Genomic DNA, 27,486 nt, shown 5'->3' with positions numbered 1-27,486 from the left:
TCCAACATAACACACTTATATTTTTTTAAAGAAAGGTGGGAACAACATCAAATTAAATGACGTCACGTTATAATATTATAGCGTGATGTCATTTAATTTGATGTTGTTCCCACCTTTCTTAAAAAAAATATAAGTGTGTTATGTTGGAGCGTGTCTCCACCAAGACCGACTACTGACACAAGAAGAAGACACACCAGAACAATAACAAGAAAACAAATTAAGACAAAAGCAAATTAAAATGCAACAAAGAGAGAAAAATAAAAGAAAAACAGCAATATAAATAGTGTGCAATGTATATTTTCAACATAAAAATAACAAATCAACATGGTATCAACAAGTGAGAAAGAGACGAAGGGAAGCGGAGGTGAAACTAAGGAGGTTAGGCTTCTTTTTAAAATATTCTTTGACCCCGTTTTTTCCCAATTTTTTATCTCCCTCTGGTGGTCTGTTTTTGTTTTCTTTTGTTTTTTTGAAAAAATAAAAAAATCGCAGCCGCGATTCGAGGGGTCGTGGCCGCGACAAACGCAGATGCAGGATCTAGACTAGGATAGTGTTCATTCAGTTTCAGTGAACGGAACAGCGCCACAGAAGGAGACAGTGGACAGGAAGTAAATGGAATACATCCGTTGGTCGTTATTGTTCACAAAAGAGCACTCACTCAGACTCAGGGACGACGCAAGATTTTATTTTTGACTCGAGAGACCAGCATTGTTACTCTTACTGAGACGAGAGGAATAGTTTACAGTGTGATCACCTGTTTGTAAAGGCGGACAACATCCATAACCATGCTGATCAAAGTAAAGGTAGGCCTTGCGCTGAAATGATTGATAGCGGACTGACTCATTCTCAAGACCCGAGTTCAAGCCAAGTCCAAGCTAAGAGTACTATAAGCAGACCAAGACTTTTTGACGACGATGATTTTACACTTTATCAGATCGGTAAGATTGAACTTTGGTGGACCCAACTGTTGTTATGGGTAGTGCGCATTGATACATGTTAACACAGTGGTACCACCAAAGTTCAATCGAGCCAGCCTAGATTCTATCATTTCCCTGAATACAGGCAGGAGGGCCACTTTTTATATTTTACACTATTACTATTACTATTAAGGGGAGGACTTCCGTAACGAGCGACCACTGAGACAGAGCAAAATTGAGGGCTTGGGGTAGGGGGGGAAGATTGAAGAATACCGGACCACTCGTACATTATTGCGCGAGAAAGTGGGGTAGGTGGGGCGGATGGTTGGGATGGACGAGGGGGGAGGGGGGGTTCAGGGGGGTCCCCCCCTGACAAAATTTCAATGAATAGATCTACTGGTCCGAGATTCTCCATTGAGAGATATTAAAAACGGGAAAATTATGAATTCCTAAGGCTTAAACTAAGGTTGAGACATCGGCAAAGTCAGTCCACTGGTCCGGTATTCTTCAATCTTACCGCTCGTTACGGAAGTCCTTCCCTATTAAGACTGGCATTTTCAGGGCTTTTGTTCTTTTTGCCCGTATTTTTATCACTGGAAGTGCCAGTCGGTTGCCTTGTTTACCACTGCTAGGAGTAGGATCTGGTGACATTGAATGTTGCTGAGCGGTGCCCGAATCAGTCGCTTGTAAAGCTGAGAGAGTGTGTTGTAAGACTTCCAGAAGAGTGAATACAAAGAACAATCACAATTATGGCCCTCCTCGAGTTTTGTATAGTATTGGTTTAATGTGGCATCCCCTATCTGGGCGCAAATCATAGCGAATTTCTGCGAAGTTGATGCACGGTCAATTTGGACATCACTCGCACTGCTCGATGGGCGCTGGATTGCAATCTGTACGCTTTTATCTACTCTGAGCGTCTTGATTGTAAGATATTGGCAGACCCAGGTTGAAAATGAAAGAGACCAGTAACAGAAGAGCCTCCTCACCGTGAAAATAGCTCAGAGAACATTCTTTACAGGACCGTAAAAATAATCCTGAAGACCGTCATTACATGACCGTAAAAATAGCTCAGAGAACCATCTTTACAGGACCGTATAAATTATAATAAATAGCCACTGCGAAAATTGATACACTGACTTAAATACTTGGTATACAATGTTTTATCCGAAAGAGAGCGAGAGATGTGCTGTATGCTCTTCTTTTGCCGCTATGAAGGCGGATAAGAATTGGGGCCAAACCCGGGCTGGGTAGCTGGAACTGGAGCTGGAAAAGAAGCGGAGGCGTCACTGTCTGCTATTTTTATCAGTACAAAATGAGCGGTATAGTAGGGCCCAATATTTCTTTTTAAACAGTAAGGCATGCCCCCCCCCCTAACCTAATAAAAATATGAGTGGGAGTATCGGGGGGAGGGGGGGGGAGGGGCTGTTATTTAACCATAATTTGATGTTTTGCAATTAGGTTTGATATTTTCTTGTAAACCGTTGATTTTGAAAGATTTTAGAAGTGATGCATGAGTGTGTTCGGCAACAAAAAAATATGCCATTTAGTCCTCAAAACATAGTAGATAAGGGCTGGATTACGGGGCAAAAGCATCAGCCGTCAGTTCACTTATGTCTTATAGATACTCTGGTTTTGGCCCCAATGCTCAGTTCACCATTGTAAATTGTGAGGCAGTGTGGTGAAATCATCCGTCGGTCGTCAAAATAAGGAAAGTGAAGAAACTGGCATTTCTCCGCAGGTTGGGGAATTTTTATAGAATTTTTTGTTTTTCGGCTAAACACCTACCTTCGTATTGAATGTCGATTAAAGAACACCGTTCTTTGTGGATGGTAGGCCTACTGAAAATCCATTTTCTTGCTAATTTTACCTCTGAGACCGGGTGATCCACACCTCCTTCAATCGCACATATCTTGACTTGAATTCAAGATTAATGGATATTTTTTTCATCAATGCGAGGCAAATGAAAAAGCTTTAAGATGATACCATAATCTCCACATGCCTAAAAATTGACGAGCGCCTGATTCCACTGCATCGTTACAGGATTATTCCTTCTTCATTTTCCCTCTCTCTCTCACTGCTCGCTAAAGTGATCGTTTCGATCCAGTAGTATTCATTTTAGATATATATATTTAAAGTGCTCGATGGAGCTCGAACCCACACTCCATAGTAAAGGTGCGTCTTCAAATGTTGTCAAATGATGACAAGCAATATGTCTCAATGAGTTAAAATTTGATTCTAAGTTGGACTGTATAGGGATTTCATTTTTTGTTGTAAGCAGTTAAGTTACTTATTGATTAAACCTCACCAGTTCATCTTGCCTCCTCAGTTAAGGAAATCTTAGTCTGACTCAGGTCCAATCATATTCAAATTGAAAGGAATGGATAAACATGGAGACTCTGTATGAAGTTCTCCATTTGTCTGAAGGGAACTTATATATTTTTTTTACTCTTCTTATGTTTCAGACTCTCACTGGAAAAGAGGTGTGTATTGCCCTTACAAACCAAACATGTTGTCTTTCTTATATAAAAGTAGACTCATCAGATTATTTAGTGACTTTAGAATTAATGAGTGGGTATTTGGAGGTCACCCCTGGTGAGTCCTCTTTCTCAAAGGTTTAAATAAAAGTGTCATACAATACTTAATTTTGACCAGTTGGGACCGAATTCAATTTGGAAAGTTCTGTGAAAATGGTTTTAGCACTTTTTTATATAAAAAAAGCTTAAGAAAGGGATTCCATCTGAATAAAATGAGTTCAAAGTTTTCTTGATAATTTTGTTGGTCTTTGGCGAAAGAATTAGTTTCAGGGGAATTCTCTTTTGTCTTAATGGATTTTGTTTACAAAAACTGTTATTTTGTGTATACCTATTACCTCTATACAGTTTACTTTTAAAAAAATAGTTGCTTAAAAGTCACTTTTTTTTAACCCTTGCACTAAAAGTTGAATACTGTATACTGCCTGTTGTCTTATATTTTTGTGTTTCATAAAAAAAATATTTTGCTTTTCAAAGTAAGTAATGACTCATTTACACCTAATTTGATCAAATTTCAGATCGAAATCGACATTGAGCCAACAGACAAGGTGAGAATGTCGGACAACATTTTAAGTTAATGGCAAGACAATGAACAAGTCAATTTATGGGCTTTGTTTTTCAAATTTCATAACTTTTTATCATATCTTTGTGTTACAATTAAAAGATTTAATAGTTGTGCATGTTTATTTTTTTAAAAGTACATTTGAAATTGCCCTTGTCAACCACCCATTGTTATAGAGAAAAATGTTTGCTAAAATACTATATGTGATTTTGTCTTAGACCTGTGGATATCTTGGGTAGAACAGATGAAAATGAAGAAAACAGAACATTCCCAGTTTTCTGTTGTTGTTCTTTTGTTTGTTTTTTTGTTTTTTAGTTTTGAGGTTGGATGGAAAGGGAGATTTAAGGTTGTGTATGTGTTTCTGTCTGTTTTTCAGTCTATGTTACCATCGGTGTGTATCTTTGTTTATAAGTGTATAAATCAGCATTTGTATGTCTCTGTATGTATCTCAATGTGTTTGCGTGTACCTGAGGAAAGGTACCACAAGATGCATTTGCTGAAACTGAGTAACATGGCAATAAAGCTGGCCCTGTGGAAAATTGCATTTTTAAAGTAGAAAAATTGCAAAAAATTGCAAGGTAAACTGCCTAAAAATTGCAAAACAATTGCAACTTTCCCATCCCAGGCACAATAAAACGGGCTTAAAATTTTCAGTTAAAAAAACAGGACAATTTGAGTAGCATTAAAGCAGAACTTCCTTTTATTTTTTACAATTCATGATGCACAATACAAATTTTATGATATCTTATTATCAACATTTACTAGTACTGTGGAACTCTGATTCAACGACGTTGCCGGGCCTGACCTAAAATCTCGTTGAATCCGAGTGTTCGTTATAGCAAACATAAGGTTTTGTGTAGATAATTACAGGCACTGAGCAGGAAGTCACAAGTGGTGCCTGAAATTCCTGCATATTATGAGCTTTGCAAAAAAGAAAAAAAGATCGATTCGTTCAAATGCACGCCTGTGTCATCTCGATTGTTTGCCAAAAAGTTGTGTTGCTATGTAGAGCCTAGCATACGTCAAATTTTGATTCCATAGTCTGGCACACAATTCATTACGTAGATCTATGTCAAGACTAACTTATTGTAATAATGATCAGTTTCCGGGGGGGGGAAAAAAGACTGTGACGCATTTGTATCTGCGATATTCCATGCCTGAACCGATGATCCCCCCGGACTCACTCACAGTCACATGTGTGCAGGCGGCCCATTCGACCCCGACACACGCTAGAGTAGACATGTGCGCTCGCCAACAACGCATGTGTTGGTATGAAAGACGGCCGCCGATTGGTCGCATGCAATCGGCTAAGTGAATAATGGTTCGCGATGCAGGTGCAATGGATGGTTTCCGGGAATAGATAAAGTTCGTTATGGGAGAAAAATTAGCGAAGCCACGTCTGCTTGGGCTGTTCACCCTGGAAGCGAGGTGGTTGGATCCGAGATTGCTGATTTAAGTGTTAGTTGAATCCGGGTTACTTTGATTGATTTTAAAGAAGAAAAAAACCGCAGTGACATCCATCTCCTTTGTTGAATCTGAGTTCTCGTTGAATCCGAGCTTGTTGAATCCAAATTCCTCTGTAATGACACACGAGTACGTTAACAATAAAGTTATTGACCAAATATAATAATATAATAATAGTACAGCGTGACACAAAATAGCGGAACCCTCGGTTTTCGTAATAACTTTTAAATGAAGGCATAATATTTGACCAAATTTAGTACATACCGGGTACTTGGTTCATGCAAAGATCTAGAAGTGTAGTATGAGGTTTAGTCTATAAAAACAAAAAATTTGATGGGAGATTTTTGAAACAACCTCTAAATGCAAAATTACCTTTTGCTCCAATCAATTCGGATCCTGTTTCTTTTTTTCTTGAAACCTTCGATAATCCTGTAATCTCTATTTAGATCTATTTAAGATACTTTCTGTTTTAATACCTGTATGTTATAGTTTTAACACTAAATTAAATTGAAAAATACAGCTAAAAACACTTTTCTATAAACAATAATAATAATAATGTAGATCATTTCTATAGCGCCCACTGTCTTGTGAACACAGCTCTATGCGCTTTACATAAATGGGTCATGTACGAACAATATTCACGCACACACACACACACACACACACACACACACACACACACATACACACATACACGCACACACTCACGCACACCTTACATGCACACTACATACGCGCACACTTACACACATTAGATCTATGTCTCAGTTTGTGGCACTTGCCGTTTCTTTGTGGAGTCCTGTTTGTATTCCGGCCTGAATTTCCGGTTATAGCTTTTAGAGAATGGCCCAGTAGGCTAGAGCTGGGCCTATACCACGATTTACGTATCGACTCTGTACTCACACCATTTCGTATTAGAAATTCTGTTAAAATTAAAACGTTGATGTATTTTTGCCTAAAAGTGCGGAAAATTGTGAAAAAAATTGTGGGTTTATCGCGAAACTTGATGAAAAACGTCCGCAAGACTGCGATTTCTCGGGTCGCCAGATAAAAGTAAAAAAATTTAATTGAATTCTATTTTTTTAAAAACCACATTCTTTTGCCATTTATCTGCTGATATTTACAAGGATATATGCTAATTTTATGCAATTACACTATATTTTAAAGATGTCTTCTTTTTACTCAAGTCATTTTACGTAATGACAAAAAAAGGACGCAAGAACATTTTCTGTGAGAGCCTACATTGCAGAAAGTTTCAACGACTCTTTCTTAGAAATTAGGCCTGTCATACTGCAAACTAAAATTTATGTTAATTTGTGATATTTCTCGAGCTGTGAATAGGGCTTGAATGTATTAAGACACCAAGGGATGCAATGTTTCTTGCATTCATAATCTATTCACCCTTCATGAGCATAGCTAAACCACTAATCCATTCTTTAAAATTTCTAGCTTGAAATGATTTTAATACGAATCTTTGTTGTGTTTTAATTTCAAAATCAAGTTAAATGAATTTCTTGCATTCATTTTTTTTTTAAGGTTGAGCGCATCAAGGAGCGTGTTGAAGAAAAAGAAGGCATCCCTCCCCAACAGCAAAGGCTTATTTTCAGCGGAAAACAAATGTGAGTAGTCAGTGATGTGTGTTCCTTTCATTTCTCTTTTTTCATGGGCAAGTATCTATTCACACACATACAGACAATCCATACTTCTCCATTGTATTTGTTAAGCTCTCAGTTTTTATATATGTGTGTGTGTCTAAAGAAAGGTACCAAAAGTTGCCACAGACCATTTAGAGCTACAGGCTGATAATGACAAAAAATCACTTTTTTGACCAAAATGTTTCCTGACAAAAAAAAAAGATAGTTCCACCATTTTTTAACAATGTGTTAAAAGAGTTTTTGTTGATTTGACTTCAAAATATTTTATTTCGAGGGTAGGGTATGTTTTAAAAAGATAATGGAAACTGCTTTTAAAAGGTGTTATACCCCCTGGGGCAGTGCCACTGACTGAAGTGTCTTTAGGCCATTCCCAAAGGGGGGACATTTCTCGTTCATGCACAGTAGAATTGTAAATGGGCAGATTCATCAATGTTATGCTCATAACTGCCTGATCTACAACAGGGAACTACTGCTTTTTCTTTTCTAATCCTTACTATTGTAACTTTTCCTCTACTTCTTTTGTATGTTTTTCACACTCTTGTGACCCACTATTTCCGGGGTGCCTTGATAGTCGAAGCAGACTTTGTGCTGTTGAAGCGAGAGAGGTGAGCAGAGTAAGTCTGATTCCCTGTAAGGATTTCTCTGTTGACATCCACCCCTTGGCGCTCATATGACCTACCTTATGCAGTTGCGAGCGCCGTAAAACCTCTACTAAAACTAACTAAAAGGTGTTAAAATCTATTTTTGAAGCACATTTTCTCTTCCCTGCTATGTTTTACCATTGAATTTTAATCATGATATAGATGTCTCTCCTGCATAAAAAAGTGAACAAAAGACTATTTTTTCTTAGAAAGCTAAAGTATTTTAAAGTTGATAAAACATTGATGTCCATGTTCTACCATTCAACCATAGAAAGTATTATCGATTTTTGTATAACAGCATGGGCCGGGAACACAAGACAACAAGATAAAGAAAAATTAAATCGACTAATACGGAAAGCATGTAAAATTTCAACATCTTCATTTCACTACTTGGATGAATTGTACATAACAGCTTGCACTAAGAAAATTAATTCCATCTTTTTAGACAACAAACATCCCTTGTTCCCTCAAATAAAAACATCAGTCTGAAGTAAAAGACCCATGCTTCTGATCTGTAACAAAGAAAGATACAGAAGGTCATTTTTACCATCATCTATCAAAATGCTTCCATCTTAACCATCTATCTTGTTTAGTGTACTTACGACCTTAGAGCATGCATCAAAATAACATTGAGTGTGTATCTAGCTTACGATTATTATTGTTTATGTTGCTGCTCATTTATATTATGTATGTGATTGTAAGCCTACTTGTGTGTGCATGTGCGTGCACGTGTGTACATGTGTGTGTGTGTTTGTGTGTGTGTGTGTGTGTGTGTGTGTGTGTGTGTGTGTGTGTGTGTGAGTGCGTGCGTGTGTGTGTGTGTGTGTGCGCGTGTGTGTGTGTGTGTGTACTCGTGGTGGAACACCAAACCAATGTGCCAGGATCTGGACAATAAAGATGTATCTTATCTTATCTTATCTTATCTTTATGTCAACTGAATGCCAAATTGAATTTTCCATGAATAAGTACATTAGAAACAATTGAATCGTCGTTTTTATCAACTTTGTATGGGTTCTAAACTTAAAAGCTTGTTTTCTCAAAATTAGATCTTTATACCCTACCTCGCAAAATGTGCAATATCTCAATAACTAATTGAGATATTTCAAAAATTAAAAAACCCCACTGTGTTCAGCATTGAATGTCTTATTAGGTACTACCCCTAACTCAAAATGGTTAAAATCTTACTTTTGGTACCTTTCTTTTGGCACACATGCACATATGGTATCTGCCTTATGTGCTGAGAAATAACTTTATAAATCTTTTAGAGGAAGAGGGAATATGGCCACCTGTACAAAGGGCCACTTTCCATTTTCCCTCTTGCGTTTTTTCTATATAATTTAACTGTGTGAAACAGTCACCTGTTCGCCGCGGCTACCTTATTTTATCAACCCACTGTCAAATTTACCTGTCTCAGGCGGCCAGGCGTGGTCACTCATCATTGCCGGACGCTTTGTCATAAATTTTGAATTGGCCCCTTACGCTGTGAACAGGTCGTCATAATTCATTCCCCTGTCGTTATTGTTAATCCCTCCATTGATTGTTTACCCAGGTTGACCAATTGGTAGGCCTAACAATATATTTTCAATTGCTGGTGAGGGAAGCGTGTGATCCGTCGTAACCTATAAGCCCTGCCTACAACTCGTACACAAATCATGTGTGAACTGACTGGTCACTGTTTTGTTTACCTAACCTGTAACAATGGACGTTGACGTGAACTTGCGACAGAAGCGTCGCTCGTTCTCCGAGTGGTTGCGGCCCTTGTGTTTGTTTTACCTTGGCACTCGGTCTTCATCGTTTTACTCACATAATATTTCGTGTTTTTTTTTACCCTTGCACTAAATCAGCAACAAAAGGAAAGGTTACCAAAAAACAAAACAAAAAAACAAACTTACTCGACCCACCACTCTTTTTCAAAAGAAAGCGAAGCCTCTTTTAAATTAGCCGTACGGCAGTTCTAATCTTGAGACCAGGCCCGTTTTTGACCTCGGAAGAGAATGATTTGCTTTCTTCATTTTGATCAGTCCTGCCTACGACGGCCACCTGTGTTTTTCGGCCACTTACTTTTCTCCATGACAATGATATAGTACACCTGTGTAAGACGACCACCCATTGTCAAGGGGAAAAGTGGCCGTATAAGACAGGTGGCCGTCTTAGGCAGGACTGATCAAGATGAAGAAAACAAACCATTCTTTTCTGAGGTCCCAACCGAAGATAGCCACATTGCTGTTGTTGTTATTGTTTTCGTTGTGTTTTTTCTTCTTTTTTTTCTTTTGTTGCTGCTTTTGTGCAAGGGTGACAATAAAACGAAATGTTGTAACAGACTGGATAAACAGTGACCACTCATCTCACTTACGATTTGTGTATGAGTTCTTGGCGGGGCTTATAGGTTATGAGGGATCACACGCTTACCCCAATGGCAGCTGAAAATTTGTTACCTATTGGTCAACAGTGGGAGGGGCCTACGCAATATGATCGGTTGGAGGGACTACCTAACGACAACGACAGGTGATTGAATTATGACGGCTTGCCCACAACGCCAGGGACCAATGCACAATTTATGACAAAACGTAATGGAGTCACTAAGGTGGCCGTCTAAGACGGGAGTTATTGCTTTGTGTGATAGGGGTTGTGTGTTAAAATATGGTGGCCGCGGCCGCGTTGGACAGGTGCCCGTTTTACACAGTTAAATTATATAGAAAAAAACGAAAGGGGGGAAATGGAAAGTGGCCGTTTGTACAAGTGGCCATCTTATAGAGATGGCCGTCAGGGCAGGTTCGATTGTATATATATATATTTATATATATATATTTATATATATATATATATATATATATATATATATATATATATATAATAGATAAGAGATGTATAGGTTTCTTTTAGAAATACTGAAAGTTTCAAAGAGATCTTCGCACTAGGTCTGTTGGTCTTCTCTCTATTGTGGAGAGTTCTGACATTCCAGGATCCAAGGATTATCCTTCTTTTTCTTTTTTGTTGTTTTCGACCGCAAAATGGGTGAGTCTGTTAGCCGCTGTAAACAGACCAGACTTTGAGTGGCAGGCATTTGGGTCAAACCTGCTATTAAAATGCAGAATGCAGTATTTATATTTTTTCTTTTTTTCCCCCCCAGGAACGATGAAAAGACTGCCAGTGATTACAAAGTTGCTGGAGGATCTGTTCTTCACTTGGTCTTAGCATTGAGAGGTGGATGGCATTTACAAGACTGAATGGGGTTTTTTTTTCTCCTTTTTTTTTGGAAGGGAGGTGGGAGGGTGTAAAGGGGGGGGGGGGGTCAGATTGTCAGTTGTTCATACAGCTGTGCAGTTTGGTTGAATAAGCTTGACTGAGCTATCAGACTTTCTCTTGCTGGAGTGGAATTTCTTTGTTTTGCGGCGGTTGGTGTCCTTTGAGGGGCATTTTTTTTGTCAATTTGATTTTTAATATTGTGTAATGACATAGATTTTCAGAATGGTCTAAAAGAAGTTATACATATAAATCTTAATTAGATGGTAAGGTTGCTCTAAAGTTTGTTAAGTATTGCAAATGAAAGGCTTAAAGAAATTCATTATTTCTTGTCCACATTTCAATGAGCTAGTGGGAAAAAGGGTTACAATGATTCTGTGCTGTGAGGTGAATTTTTTTGAGTGATTTGTCAGAGTATCACGAAATCCTTTTTAAAACCTGTGACTCCCCCTTTTATACAGCATCACTGTCCCAGTTGTCCCTTGGAAATAAATCTGTCACAGGCTTATGATGGGTAGAAAATTATGCAGGACTTCTTTAATAGATATCTCTAACGTTTTGCATGTGTACAAACAGGGATTTGAGTCATTGTCTTTTGAGTTGAATGACCAGTGTTTTGCACAGAGGGTTGTAGCTTTATGTCATTTGAGTCGTTAACTCTCTTGTAATGATGATTTCTCGTTAAATGGTTCAAAGTGTGTCTCTGTAATGTGCCACATCAATGGGCTTGTCTTAGCCTACATGACTCTTGATTAAACTTTTTTTTGATTAATCTGACTTGTTTGTTATGTATGTTGGTCATATGTGGCTGAAATGTTACGTAAAGATTCTAGCTTTTGTTGATGATTGTAGATACATGTTCAAAGTGCTTGCAACTTTCTTATATTTCAAAGCCTGTTTGTCTTCATTCAGTCTTGTTCTTCATTCAGTCATGTTCTGTTTTTATTTGAAAACCCTGTCAGTTTTTAGATGTTAATGGTTTTCTGCAGTATGATGGTATGTGTTTAATGTGCCTTCAACACTGAAATATAATAAATGAGGTGGGATCTCTGAATGTAACATCCATCTTTGATAGGATAGAGCCATATGCAGGCAGAATGCCTTGAAGACTCGACTAAGGATAGAGGCACCCCTTCAAATTGCTGATTTTGGGTCAAATTATGAAATTTGAATTGTTTACTACATGTAGTTATTAAAGTTCAGCTACTTCTATATATATTCTAAAAAAACCCTGCTAAGACAGGACCAGTATTTAATTTAGAAACCACTAAATGGCTCTCATTCATGTCGTAAATTGCCTTTGAAAACATGAAAATAGTCAAGTATTTCTGCAAGAAACAGGCTTTTTCTTAAAACAATATTTGCGTACAGTTTTTTTCCCACTACTTTAAAAATTTTTCATACTATCTGCATGGAACTTTCATGAAACCTTTACTGGATACACACCAAGTTGTACACATACAGGAAAAAAAAAAAAATTTAATATGAAGGTTTACATGCTAACATACTACATACTATACCTACTACATATGCCTGTAAAATTTCTAAAAACTTTTTTTTTAAATTTTAAAAGATTCTGAAAATCTTCCTAGGTGGAGGAACACTCTTTTCAAATTTTGGAAAATTTGGTCGAGAATAAAAAAAAACCTATGGGATTTATTCCAATAATTCCATTGACATTGTTTATTTTCAAGATGGCCATAGTTTTCATAGAAAACAGGCATACACCAAAAGTTTTATAATGTAGATCGAAGTCATATTATAAGTACCGGTAAGTTAGAGATTTTATTTCAGGTCCTAAGTTTTGGAAATGATAATGCAATAACAAGTAACACACAGCAAGGTTAATGTGATTGCCATAGTCATCGTAGTTTTGGATGAAAATTGAAGTAGTGCTTAGGTTCTTTGTGGTTACACTCAGAAGACATGAATTCAGTTCTGGCTCAACGAAATTATGTTACAAGTGCCTTTGTCTTAATATTGACACCTAGCCACGGTTGACTCTGAATGTCCCTAAATATGTCCATGAGAGCAGAAAGTATTTATTTTCATTTACAATCAAGGATAAAATCTCAAAGGGCTCTGTGTACAGGTTGAATTTGCAGGTGAAAGTTGAAGTACAAGTATAAAAGACACCAATACAACATTTGAAAGTATTTATTTAACTTTAACAATCCAAAGTTGGACAAACATATAACAGGATTAGTTCCAAGGTTAGAGCTGCTCGAACTAGGATTAGGTCCAGGCAATACAGATTAAGTTTGGACTTTATTTTTGGCTCTTGATACATTTTCCTGACTTTTATTTATATTTAATTATATTCCACATTTTTCTTTCCTATCGAACATCTATCGTCCTTATCTCCTCTTCTTTTTTATGTTTGTTACTCTCTTGTAACACCTCTAATCTTCTGGTGCTCATATGACATTATGCAAGCGCCGTAAAACGTCTACTAAAGCTAAATAAATTCCACCAACAGCAGTTTTTTTAACATGTAGAGACACATTACCTTAAAATAAAAATAAAAAATTGTTGCTATTGCAACTGCAACATGTACAAAAGTATGCACTCCATGTTCATGTATTTTTTCCAATTTCATAAAGATCACTATGTTACTCCAAGGTCACCTCCAGTCTGTGGGAGAGCCACTGGGAGAAACAGAAAAATAACAAACTGTATAATATTAAAAACCCAAACTGGAACAGCGAAATCCTTCGGACGTCTCCAGAAGAGACGAAGTCATTTTTAACTCGATTGCGCATCGGACACACGGCCCTGACCCACAAATACCTCCTACAGGGAGATGAGAAGCCGTTCTGTGTTGGATGCAACTCAGATTTTACCATTAGACACATTTTCACCGAATGTCTAGACTTTGGAGAGATCCTTGGGAAATATTAAAAATGCAAAAAAATGCAAGACATTTTTTCCGTCGTTGGTCCCAACAGAATTTTGAATTTTATGAAGGCCATTGGCCTTAATGGCAAATTATAAAATGAAACAATATTGTTAAAAATTTTTATTGTTATTTATTAGAGTTGTTTTAAATTGTAAATATATATTTACTCCGAATTTTAATATTTTAGCATTTTAAAGTCTAATTGTTGACCAACCGTGCAGTGAACTGTTGCGAATGCTACCAACTTGTGTTTCGCGCGCTCATAGTCATATGACCTTATGCAGTTGCAAGCGCTGTAAAACCCAATACTAAACTAAAACTAAACTAAACTTCAAGATCAATGGCATGATAGAGGACTCATCCTAAAACAACAATCCAAATTAAAAGCTTCATTCCATACATATATTCATTGATATTGGACCTATTTTGTATATATCTTGAAGTGAAATATTTATTCTGAGGTTGTACAGAAGATCTGACTTAAGTAATGTTCTTCCCTTGAGACTACTGAATAGAAAAGGTTTTGACTGTTACTAATGCGAGATCTCTAAATTAAAATTCCTTCTAAGGTGGATGTTCTACGCAACAGTATCTTTCTCCGTGAACTGTGCATACTGTGTGTAGTAATTGTGCGTCACATTCACCAATACATGTATGGTATATATAGGATTAAAAGTAAATTTAAAGCAAATTGGAACTTTATGACTTTGTCTCTTTTCTACAATACCACCATGTTGCATTCAGCTTTTCTTTTGTGTAGAAATTCAGTCAGAGACAGGGGCTCTCAATCTCATAGTCTAGAGGTATGATGTTCGCCCCTCATTCAATAGGTCTTGGGTTGAAACCGTGACAGTGACAGAAACATTTTTTTCTCTAAAATTTTCTCCTTTCACCTCCTTTCATGTTCTCTAGTCAAGTTCTGTAATCCTACTTTCATCTCCACCCTCATGTGGGGTACGTCCTTTCTCTTTCTACTGCTTCTCATAGCTCCTTCTTACCGCTATCTTTCAGCCACACCCCTGTTTTTAGGGTCGGTAAGATCTATCACCTTCCCTTTCGGATTAGGGAGAAAGATCTCGGAGGTCCTGTGTGCAGTTTGCTAACATTAAGATTCCATGGTGGTCCTAAAATCAATTGGAGTAGGCTTCGGCCGCCTTCTGAGCAAAATTAAAAGTTCCTGCCAAACCTGAAAATACTCTAGTCGGTTAAAGAACAGAGTTCTTTAATATTTGAAATTGGAATGTGGCTGCCTGAAGGCAAGGGGCCCTACTAAGTAGGATAAAGTAGGATAAAAATGAAAAAATGGTCACATATATATAAAAATCAGTTGTGCTGCAAGTTGAAGAACCAGCAGTCGATTACTCTTGAGATCTCTAGCAGGGGAACATAAAGAAAAAGAAGAAGACTCCGAACAAATCTTTTCTTCCTAACCCTGTGCTCTGAACTTTCCTTCATATAGGCCTACGATGTTTAGATTATTTAGAAAAAGTAGGGACGTGTGTATGTGAAGGGCATTAGCCCAACCGTCTATGGGATATATATAGTATAGCCAAATATTGTAAAGAACCTTGATATTGGAAAAAAAAGAGTGTTTTCACTTCATCATCCTTATTATAATTATAATCAAGTGCAAAACCTCTAATTGAAAATTATCAGTCCTGGTCCATCATCCATTCACTCTGTGTATTGCTTTGATGCTTTCACTTTCGAAGAACCTACACATTTATACTGAAGGCCTATTATTGAATTCCTCGTCTTTCCTTCACCCACCTGTTCACGTTCTCAAAACAAGTTGTCCTGCCTGCTTCAGCCTCTTTCACTGTCTAATATTTCAGTAATGGCAAAATGGTCAAGGCCTTTATCTTACCTTAAAATTTATGCTCTGAAACAAGTGAAAACAAAATTATAATGACGTTAAGAATTTAAGAAAGCGAAATAAGAAAACTACGACGGGAACTTTCCACAAGGAAACAAGATGGCTGCCTGTGTTGCTGTCATAGCAAAAGAGGTTTGTCACAATAATATTTATTATTTAGTTGTCAGCATTAAAGTATAGATCTAGCTCAGTCCATGTTCGCCTCCAGTCATTTGCAGTCATCACGTTCTCTCTTTGTCTGTCAGTCTGTCTCTCACTCTAGATCTAGAATCTAGATTAGATATCTATCTCTCCTTCCGCCCCCATCTCTCTCCTCCTGACCTGGCTTTCTCCATGGACCATTGCCATTCCTCCCTCTCCTCTCATTCCCACTTCCCACTCTCTCTTCTCCTCCAGACCTCTCAATAAGAACAATTAGGCCTAGATTTCTATTTTTTATATGGTCAGGGGATCAATCCCCTCTGAAACCCCTCTTGTTAAAAACAAGTGGAGCATTACTCCTCATTTTGTACTGAAAAATAGCAGCGCATCTCTCGCTCTCTTTCGGATAAAATAAAACATTGATATTGGAATTAAAAGTCAGTATTATTGACATCCCCAGTACTTGTGGGACCAAAACTGGAGAAGGCCAATGATATGAAGTGGCTATGCGTATGGCCCTCACTTGAAATGAGAGGAGTTTGGCAGAGGGCTGGCACTTACCATGACAATGTCCTCTGAGCAAGCTTTAAGGGTTTTATAATTATGCGTAGTTTTAGTAGAGGCAAAGACCTAGCATTGTAAATGACAGAACAACTGGCAGTGTTGTCGTGACAACCAGTGGTTCAGGCAGCGTAAGTGAAGAGAGCTGTTCAATTATAGCTTGGGGTGGTAAACATACTCGCGTTAGGCCTGTTATTGTTCTAATGTGGGTGAACGAAACCAAAGTGTTAATAGTGTACTCTGAGGTTCCAAATAAAAGGGGGGGGGGGGGCACATTTCATTATCATCATCATCAATGCCTTCCACCCCTGGCAGGGTATAGGCCACACAAGCTCCTTCCATTTATTTGTCCTGAGCCATCCTTCCAAGCTCGTTCCAAGCTCGTTTCATCTCTCTCATGTCCTTTTCCACACATCTCCTCCATGTTTCCCGTGGCCTACCCCTGCCTCGTGCTTCCTGTTGGTTCCATTGCAACGACTGTCTTGTGATGATTCCCCTGGGCTTTCTGAATGAGGGAACACATTTACCAGATATCAATAAAAGCGGGTAAGGACTTTCGTAACGAGTGACCACCCCAACAAACCCAATAAAGAAGAGACTTAGATCTAACCCTAACCCAAACCCTACCTCTAGATCTACCCCAACCCCTAAACCCCTAACCCTCTATTCTACTCTGTCTCATAGTGATGGCTCGTTACGGAAGTCCTCCCAAAAGGGGGGGGGGTAACATTTGCCGATTAATAATAGATGCTCTAGTTCACGTACATTTTGGGGGGTTGTGGGGTTGTGGAAGAGTAGGCCTACTTGTACTTATTTTTTACACATGCTTATGCGAGGAATATTATACTATGAAGACCACTTATAATGAGTCCTGAAATAACGAGAAGTCTGTTATAAAGCCACTATTCTAAAACCCTGTTTTTTTTCTCTTCTTTACCTTTGTAAATAAAATACTGCTATAGCGCAATCAGATAAACTTACGAGTCGGTTATAACAGAATATTGCTGCTGCTGTGCAGAGTGCATAGAGGCCAATTATACATAATGTAAAAACCTCGCATGTTGAGAAACTTGTTGGTGATCTAGCGAAACAAAGAATGGGAGAGCCCAGGTGTGTCAACAATGAAGGCCGGAGCGACTGAATAGGGAGGATGTGGCATGCGTAGACAAGCAAAACGCATCGAGTGATAGGCCAGCGTAAGCCTAGTTTAGATTATCAAGACCTACCATGCCTCTCACTTCTCTGATACTGGGAAATGCTGAAAGTTCTGTATGTGTACCTAATATAGAAGTGAAAGTATGATGAAACATACTGAAGTCAGGGGAGTACTTTTTTCTTATATTTACGTGTCGAAGAGGGCAAAAAAAGCACTGAAATGACTGAAAATCATCTCTCAGTGCTATATTTTCTTTCGTATCTGCTAACAGGAAGTCTATTCTATTATTTTGAAAACGTGGATCGGCCGAGAATTTCGTGTCTTTTCATTGGAATAGATAGCGAGCCCCTCGAGCCGTATATTACGGCTCTCGGTCCAGTGAGGCCAGGTCCGCGAGCGCAAAATGTGGCTCGTGGTAGGGAAAGTGTTAATGTGCTTAATGTGGGCATGTTGCGAAAATACAGCTCTTACTTCAATTCAATTCAAGGTTTTTGCATTTTTCTTTTTTGCTCAATGTTCATAAAAGATGTGTGTGTGCATATTGCATATTTAGGGTCTACTTTTTAAAACATTCTCATATGGTTATTACATAATTCAGATTGTTAGAATATGTGAGGCGGCGTGGTGAAATCAGGCGCTCGTCAAAATAATGAAAGTGAATAAACTGGCTTTTTTCAGCAGGTTTGGGAATTTTTATAACATTTTTGTTTTTTGGCTCAATACCTTTCATGCCCTTTAAAAACACATTTCAGTGTGGATTTTACTGAGAAATGTTGATTAAATGCATAAAAGATGTAAATTTTCAGTTTCTGCAGACTCTAAAGTCAAGTAAATAACTAAACTTTGGCGGCCACTTTCTCTCTAATTTTACCTCTGAAACCAGGCAACCCCACCTCCTTCAATCGCAAATATCTCGACTTGCATTCAAGATAAATGGGTATTGTTTTCAGCGAAAGCAAGGCTAATGGACAGGCTTTAGATGATACCAATAGCTCCATATGCCAAAAAATTGACGAGCGCCTGATTCCACCCCATTGTGACACATATATTGTCTCTATTTCAGAATTATCCTCTGTTTATCAAGACAATTCCGACAGACAATGAACTCAAGTTTTTTTACACTGTGCACACATCCCTGGACGTGGTGGAGGAAAAGATCAGTTCTGTGGGCAAAAATGCAAATGATCTGAGAGAATTGTATCTTGGACTTCTCTACCCCACAGAGGACTATAAAGTGTATCCTTTTCAGAAAGTTCACGAATGTAGAAATGGGTTTTGTGCTCATCTTCAAAGTTCTTTTGGTGTATATATATAGTAGTAACGGTAGTAACGGAGTACAAGTACTCCGGTACTTGTACTTACGTTACAATTTTCGGTAGTACTTTTACTGTACTCCGATACTTTTTATAAAAGTACTTTTGAGTACTATTTAAGTACATTTTGAGTACTTTGGTAGCTTAATGAAAGGGTAAGTGCAGGCATTTCTGATCATAATTTACGGAGCAAAAACCCGATCAACCGCCAAGAGTTAAAAGTTGAGATCAAAGAACGGCCCGTCGCCTCAAAGATCAGCCATTATCGTGAATGTGATCACAAGCGTTGTAAAACTCCTTGAAACAGTACAGTGTTTGCTCCAGACGAGATCACACCAAGGTGTGAACTGACCGATGCGTTTCTTTTCCCCAAACATCGCACTCGCATCTGACCTCACCACCTAAACTTACATCAGTCCCTGGGTGGGTAGGGCCTACAAGTTCGCTCCAGTCGGGATCACATCAAACTGTGAACTCTTCCCTGACCATTGAAAGCAGTTTTTCCCGAATTTGCGAGACAACCTGAATTTTAATTAGTGTGGTCACATCGTAATGGTGCGTAATGACAAAGGAGGTTGGGGGGGGGGGGGGGGGAACTCAATCAGAGATGGAAAGCTAAAATTGTTGGACAGGTAAAGGGGAGGGGCAACTGGATAAACGTAGATAAAGATCTCAAGACTCACGATAGGCTAATGAGTGTGTATATATAATATTATTTATGGCATGCCTCATGCCACTGTGATTGGTAATCAAGGTTGACCACTCTTTGCTTGCCATATGTCATAAATCCACCCAGGGGTCACGTCAGTTCATGGGTCACTGTAGATTCTTCCTTGGCTTCGTTGACTAAGATCCCATTATTTTCCTTGCTTCCGAGCACTGGGATCTTAGGCGGAGACTACTGCAGTAGAGAATCTTTGGTTACACTACACTAATTAGACTCTAGGAAACTACATGTACATTGTATTTTGGTTTGCCGTTGGCGCCGTGGACTACACAATGTGACCAAAATCTGTCAGACCACTATAATCAATTGAAACTGAAACTGTGTTCTCAATGTGTATCTAACAATTTTTAGGCTGCCTAAATTTCTTTTAAACTTTTTTTGGGTGGTTTTTGCTTAAGGCTACATTGATTCCTTGAGGATTTGTTAATGAAGAATTCAATGCACTTGTCCATTTCTAAGCGGGCCATTTTCATCAATTTTATGTTTTCTTAAGAGCAACTTTGTATCTACATTTTTCAATTTGGATACTCTTTCTGTAGAACTTTCCGACCTCTAGGACTGACTTACATTTGATCACATTGTCTTGCTCAAACAAGTTCTATTCATAATATCACTTACCCACTAGTTGCGTCTGTTCGTTTGGGTTGTTTTTTGTTCAACTTCACGGACCATTTCCACCGTTTAGTGCGTACATTGTATATTCAAATCCTTTGTATACTGTTTACATTTTTAGTAATAAATAGCCTAATTTGTCAAATATACTGGATAAGTTATAAAATATGATGTTTTGCATAAGCGCTGAAGTGTTTTAGCATATTAGCAGAAAGTACTCAAAATGTACTCATAAGTACTTTTTTAAAAAGTACTTGTACTCAAGTACATTTTATAGGAAAGTACTTTTACTGTACTCAAGTACATTTTTTAGATTGTACTTAAATTTGTACTTAAGTACTTTTTAAAAAGTACTTTAACAGCTCTGTATATTTTTTAGATTGTACTTAAATTTGTACTTAAGTACTTTTTAAAAAGTACTTTAACAGCTCTGTATATATATATATATATATATAGATATATATAGATATATATATATAGATATATATATATCAAACCTGTGTAAGACGGCCACCCATTGTCAAGGAGAAAAGTGGCCGTATAAGACAGGTGGCCGTCTTAGGCAGGACTGATCAAGATAAAGAAAACAAACCATTCCCATCTGAGGCCCCAATCGAAAGTAACCCCATTGTTGTTGTCCTTCTTGGGGTTGTTGTTGGTTTGTATTTCGTTTGTAATTTTTATTTTGTCGCTGATTTTTGCACAAGGGTGACAATAAAATGAAATGTATCAGACAAGGAAGACCGAGTGCCATGTTAAAACAGACGCATGGGTCGCCACCACTCGGAGAACGAGGGACGTTTCTGTAACAAGTTCATGTTGACGTCCTTTGTTACTTTATTACAGACTGGGCCGGGTAAACAGTGACCACTCATCTCACTTACGATTTGTGTATGAGTTCTGGGCGGGGCTTATGGGTTATGAGGGATCACACACTTACCTCACCAGCAGCTGTAATTTGGTAGCTATTGGTCAACAGTGGGAGGGGCCTACGCAACATGATGGTTGGAGGGACTACCTAACAACAACGACAGGTGATTGAATTATGACGGCTCGCCGACAACGCCAGGGGCCAATGCACAATTTATGACAAAACGTAATGGAGTCTCTAAGGCGACCGCCTAAGACAGGTATTTTTGCTTAGTATGATAGGGGTTGTGTTAAAATAAGGTGGCCGCGGCCGCGTTAAACAGGTGCCCGTTTTACACAGTTAAATTATATAGAAAAAACGCAAGGGGGGAAATGGAAAATGGCCGTTTGTACAGGTGGCCGTCTTATAGAGGTGGCCGTCAGGGCAGGTTCGACTGTGTATATATATATATATATATATATATATATATATATATATATATATATATATATATATATATATATATATATATATATATATATATCTTATTAATTTTTTTAGAATCTCAATAACAGTGAGGCAAAGGGACGAATTACAAGAAATGTGCATTTTTTTAACGATAAAAGATTTTGAGGAATACTTAACCAATAAAAAAAAAATCATTGGTGTTAAAATTTGTGGATGGGTTTGGGTTAAACTGGTGTTAATTCTGCTCTTGTTGTCTACTTTTCTTCTTTTTTTTTGCATGTGAAAATTCACCTTCACCTTGGTGGAGTGATGTAGTGTAGATAATCAGTATTTGACATATATTCATTGTTCTTTCGTTTGATTTAAAAAGATTATGTTTTCTGCATACATTTTCCTTAAAATTTTACATAGATATGGATATGTGACCAATACGAAAGTTAAATTTGTCATTGTAGTCGACTCAACGAATGCATCTCTGAGAGACAATGAAATTCGAACGGTGAGCTTTTTACCTGATTGCCACTTGTTTAAATATATGTGTCTTTGCAGGAAAATCAGGTGCTGTCAAAATAATGAAACTAAGAATCTGACACGATTCTGCTAATTGGACAATTTTTTCTTTTCAACTGAGGGATTAGTGAGGGTTAAACAGAGGCATAGATAATGCAGGTCAGGTCTTGTCTACTTGTTGGTGTCTTTGGTGTATTTTAAAATCATTACTGTACTCTCTCATTCAGGTAATATGAGTTTGTTTGTCTCCCCTTGTATGCAAAATCATATTAATGATTTTTCTTACTTATGAAGGCATGTACATGTTATCTCCATTCAAGAACACGGGTCATATTGATTTTATATTCAAAATGACCCGAAAAATCTGACTTTGGATTGTAGATTATATAGACTGTTTATACTTTGTTTTATATCTTTCTCATTATAACTATAACTCACAAAATAGGGTCATGGTATACCAGGTAGGCATACATACAGCTTGACTTTTAAAAAACCCCTCAAAGACTCCAAGAAAGAATCAGGTAGATAGGTACTATAATGAGTTGATACATTTTGGAATGATGAAATTGTTTTATCTCTTCTGGTGACTATGGATCTGTCAGTAGAAGTAGAATTTCTATTACTTCTACTGACAATCCATTGTTACCCGAGGTGATAAACTAACTATCCATAATTACTTGAGGTAATAAACAATGTGTCATTATTCATGCAACTTGTGTTGCTACTGTGTGATATGTAATACTTGTTTTCAAAAACTTTTCAGTATTTCCATTGTGAATCTTATGTAATCTCATTTTTACGATGAAGCCATTTTCTTTTCACAGATGTTTAAAAAGCTTCACAATGCCTATGTGGACATGTTGTGTAACCCGTTTTACAAACCTGGGGAAAATATCACCTCAAGGTAAGAATATTTTCTGAAACTCATGGTCAAGAAATTCTCTTTTTATTTTGTTGCTTGCCTCTGTTGCCTGAAATCTTCCTATTTTTGAATTGACAGCTGAATTAGCTCACTGGAGACATTTCACGCAGCATTTGCGAGCAGCAATATATTCCGAAGAGGTGGTTCACGCTCCCCCAGCGGGCACAAGTTTCGCGTTTTTTCCTTGGTAAAGTATGCTTGCAAACGCTGTGTGAACCATTCTTACTGTGCAGGCGACCTTTCTTTCGTTTCATGCGAAGTTTCACGTGAATTGGCTGGAAACTTTTTGAGTTATTGAGCTGAAAGGAAAGTTAGTCACATTGAGGCCCTATTTTATTCATATTTCTGAACTAGTGTCTGTTCTCGCAACACTTTGTCAGTACAATGGCAGCATATTTAGTTTTAGTAAGAGTTTTGCAGCACTTGCAACACAATAAGGTCATAATTGCTGAACATTTGGTGTTACAAGAGAGTAACAAGCGCAAAAAAGAAGAAGGAGAGATGAGGACAAAAGATGTTTGATAGGAAAGAGGGAGCAAACCACCACACCAGAGCACCCGCCAATCAACCTTTTGGCGGCACAAAAAGCATACATTTATCAAGTGTTTGACGACTTTGACAGTTCAGAAAATTCTGATGATATTTTAGACCATGGGGATCCAGGTTTCAATGTAAATGAGCATCAAAGCTCTGATTCTGATGGAGAATGTTAATTCCGCTTTGTCTGGAGACCTGTTTTTTTCACACAGAAGTGGATTAGACAGCTAATACATAAGGATTACCATATAGCCTACCTGCCTCTTCATGAGTTTGAACTTTTTATTCAGTTTTTGACATAAAACACAACAAAAAATACACAAGGTTTTTTATTTTTGGGGTTTAAAACAATTTTTTTTTTTACACTAGACATTACATGTGCGTCAAAAAATTTTGAAGAGCAGCAAATTTAATAAGCACATTTTTCAAAAAATAATTTCTAAAAAATATAAAAGATATTGCCTTTCTGTTTTATGTGTAGTTCTACTGGGCATGTTTAGATCTGTTATGTGGTGTAAAAATGGTGGTTGTTTGTCTTTGGGAAGGGTGTTGTTTGAAATGTTGAAATACCCCCAAAAACGCCAGTCTCCAGTGCTTGTAGACGCGAAAAATCCCCAGTCTCCGGCGAGTTAATGTTTCATCTGGTTGTAATTATGTAATACAGCTCCTCCGTCAGCAAAGAGAATTTATTGAGATAAAAAGAGAAAAGTTGTGATGTGGTGTTTTAAAGTTTTCTGGTCATAGTTTTCTTCTCCATGGTGTGGAATCAACCTTGCCGCTGCTCATGTAATGTTGAAGTGTATTGTATCAGCAAGATGTTGTAAGGAAGTTTTACTGTAATTACAAGTAGTCTTTAGTCAAGGAAAAGTATAATGAGATCTGAAACTTACACGTTCAGAATCTGTAATTTTTCAATTACATCATGTACAGTCAAAGCTTCTCCAGTTGCAGCTTGTCCAAGACAATCACCGTTACAAACGGGTACTTCCCCCCTCTTGCATTTTTTCTATTTTATAATGACACTGAAAGATGTCTGCCTGTCTAAGACAAACGTTTTTCTCTTTGACAATAGGTGGCCATCTTAGATAATTTCAACAGTAATTGGTTACATGTATTACAATTTATCAACGTATCAGCAGTCTCACTATTCCTGTCCTCAGACTCTAAATTAAAAGCGATTTCCGCTCTTTTACTTTTACATATATTTTTTATTGGTTAGGAAAAGCTGTTTCATGTAGGCTACTACTAATGGCGTCAATGAAAATGTATGTTAGATGTGAATAATTTTTTTTTATACGTGCTATTTCTTTTGTGCAGAGGGTTTGAGAACGTGGTGCTGGCCATGCTGCAACAAGACTAGACGTGCGGTGGACAAGTGAGAAAGGACGTGAGATGTGGTCAACTCAGGCAAGTGATATGAACCTGTTGGAAGGTTGAGCCTGCACTTGGTTTCTGACAACAATGTACACTTGAAATTTATGTTTTGTCGTAGACCAGTGTAAAGGATCACTGTCCCAGCTTCTTATTTTGCATTTGATGCCTGGATTGAATGCAGTCGTTGAGGCTATAAAGTCATTTGGGACTTGGGGGGGGTGGAGGGGGGAATTGTCTACAGTTTGTTAACCCAAAGTTTGTCTTTTGTATGAATGTGTCTGATTTGATTATTTATAAGAGTCTGGGTGCATGCACAGTTGGTGAATAACCTTGGCAGGCAGGGATTAATTCATTAACGGCTCTGGTCTGTATAAATAATAACTTTTAAGGAGATTTCGAAAATGACATAGAGGCCTATGCGAAAGGCAAGGGATTCTACATTCAGTTGGCCCCATATGGACATAGTGAAACTATGAAGACATCAGGCCTGACCTTTAAGTTTGTTGAATTAGGAGAGTTTGTTTATACGAAAGATGAATAATGTGAGCATTTGTTATCAGTAACAGAAGGGACATCTGGCCTGATCATCAGGGTGAGAGTACAGAATGTGAGCATTTGTTATCAGTAACAGAAGGGACATCTGGCCTGATCATCAGGGTGAGAGTACAGAGGTAAAGGACCAGTAGGCCCCAAACTAAAACCATTTCCTTCTCTTTGCTGCTAAATTGAATGTGTCAAAGACAAAGACTACATCAAAATTATAAATTTATCTACAGTATGCAGAATATTACTACCGTACTGCATACAATGGACTGCGGAAATGTATGTGGTGTGAAAGCAAAATTATTGTATTTCATTTATGTGTATGTTTGATTTATGAGTCTGTATGCTGGAAAAGTAAGAAATAATGGTATGTTAAGTGAGTGGTCCAAATTCTTTTGAAAAGAATTTCACATCATGTGTTGTGTACATGATATATGTATGTTCACACTTTTGACAACTTGTGTAATGTGAAATCAATTCACGACCTATTTTGTGCAATAGATAAGGGATAAGGGATTGTGACATTTAGTTTGTACAAAAAATTGTTCTCAGTGATATATTGTATGTTACGAATGAGCATCATGGGGTAATGTTCTTATGGTGCTGCATTCCAATTTGTGTACATTTATCAATAAATAACAATAAATCAATCTGTAAACTAGTGGCGGAATTTTTCTCTTTGACTCCTTCCATTTTTTGTTATTTTAGTGAATTGAGAAGCACCATTTTTCAAAGTGGCATCTTAAGGGGGTGTAGCTATGGTCAACCCCCAAAGGATACAGTTTTTGGTCTAAGGCTTGCTTTTCTGTATCAACAAAGGGTGTGACATAGATCTAGAACAAAACAAGGTTACCAAGCAAGATGCAAAAATAAATATTTGTTAAAAATTGTAATCAGGGGTGTTATTATTATTATTATCGTATTTTCATAAAATGGAATTTTAAAAATCGTATTGATTGATTCTGCCAAATTCGTATATAACGATGGGCGGCCCTTCATGTAATAAGAACATTGCATCTAGAAATGATGATAAGAGAGCACTAACTTACACTATTATTACAGTAGAACATGGCCAAAGCAGGACTTTTACTAGTTCCAGAAAAAAATCTCACAACAGCCAAGTTCCTGCTGTTGAAATTTTATGCAAAGTGGAATTGGTCGCTTGGACAAGCAGGCTAACCCAGTTTTCGGGTTTCCAGAAATCTTGACCTACACCAAAAGTGGGAATTGCCCTACCTATAGAATTTGGTTTCATTAGTGCGTATATATATTTGTGTGGTTTTAGAAAAAACTCTCATCTTTTAGAGAAACTGAACAAGGGGCAAAAACTTTACCTTCGATTTTCTCAAAACAACATCAACAGAAAAATCACACTACACACTCTTCTCTCCTCTTTTACTTTTACTGTCTTTTTGGCTAGGGCTATGACGCATCACATTGGGAGTGGCTCACGTTATGCATCTCTTTCCCACCTCAATAATCACTGGACTGGCCAGTCACAATGCTATGTGTTCGATCTTACCTACCAGTACCAGAGGTGTGTCTGAAAGACAGCAGTAAGGAGTAGATGTCGAAAGGCTGCAGAAAGAGTCTGGAGCCCAGAGGAGGGGGCAAAGGGACAGAAAGGGGAGAGGAAAGCAGACCACAGAACATGATGATGGTTACAGAGTTGGAAAGGAGAACATTTTCCGCGTTGCCGTCAGGTTTCGAACCGGGACTCCTTGAATGAGAGGCAAACACTGTAACCTCTAGACCACAAGACCTCCTTTTTATTTTAGGCTATTTGTTTTAGTACGAGTTTTACAGCGCTTGCAACTGCATAAGGTCATATGAGCGCGCAAATAAAAGGTTGGTTCTATTCGCAACAGTACACCGCACAGCCTGATTGTGGTCAACACCTCTACTAAAAATTTGATGTATAAATTAATTTAAAGCAACTTTTAAACAATCCCAAAAGGGCCGTTGTAAAATTTAGAATTGCTGG

General features: G+C 37.8%; 2 protein-coding genes across 2 annotated transcripts; both read left to right on the top strand.

Annotated features, from left to right (window-relative positions):
- Positions 1-606: 606 nt before the first annotated feature.
- Positions 607-11,785, top strand: LOC101854387 (NEDD8). Its single transcript, XM_005091240.3, has 5 exons — positions 607-803; positions 3,380-3,397; positions 3,967-3,996; positions 7,011-7,093; positions 10,901-11,785. Exons 1-5 carry the CDS (start codon positions 786-788, stop codon positions 10,995-10,997), a joined length of 246 nt encoding a protein of 81 aa, XP_005091297.1. The 5' UTR covers positions 607-785; the 3' UTR covers positions 10,998-11,785.
- Positions 11,786-15,840: 4,055 nt separating this feature from the next.
- LOC101854141 (trafficking protein particle complex subunit 2-like protein) lies at positions 15,841-26,165 on the top strand. The gene is made up of 5 exons (XM_005091238.3): positions 15,841-15,920; positions 18,710-18,882; positions 22,028-22,115; positions 22,951-23,030; positions 24,903-26,165. The coding sequence occupies exons 1-5, from the start codon at positions 15,888-15,890 to the stop codon at positions 24,943-24,945; spliced, it is 417 nt and encodes a 138-aa protein (XP_005091295.1). The 5' UTR covers positions 15,841-15,887; the 3' UTR covers positions 24,946-26,165.
- The last annotated feature ends 1,321 nt before the right edge of the window (positions 26,166-27,486 follow it).

This window comes from Aplysia californica, unplaced genomic scaffold (assembly GCF_000002075.1).
Source record: "Aplysia californica isolate F4 #8 unplaced genomic scaffold, AplCal3.0 scaffold00027, whole genome shotgun sequence".
NCBI lineage: Eukaryota > Metazoa > Mollusca > Gastropoda > Aplysiida > Aplysiidae > Aplysia > Aplysia californica.
This window is presented reverse-complemented; position numbering and strand designations above follow the sequence as displayed.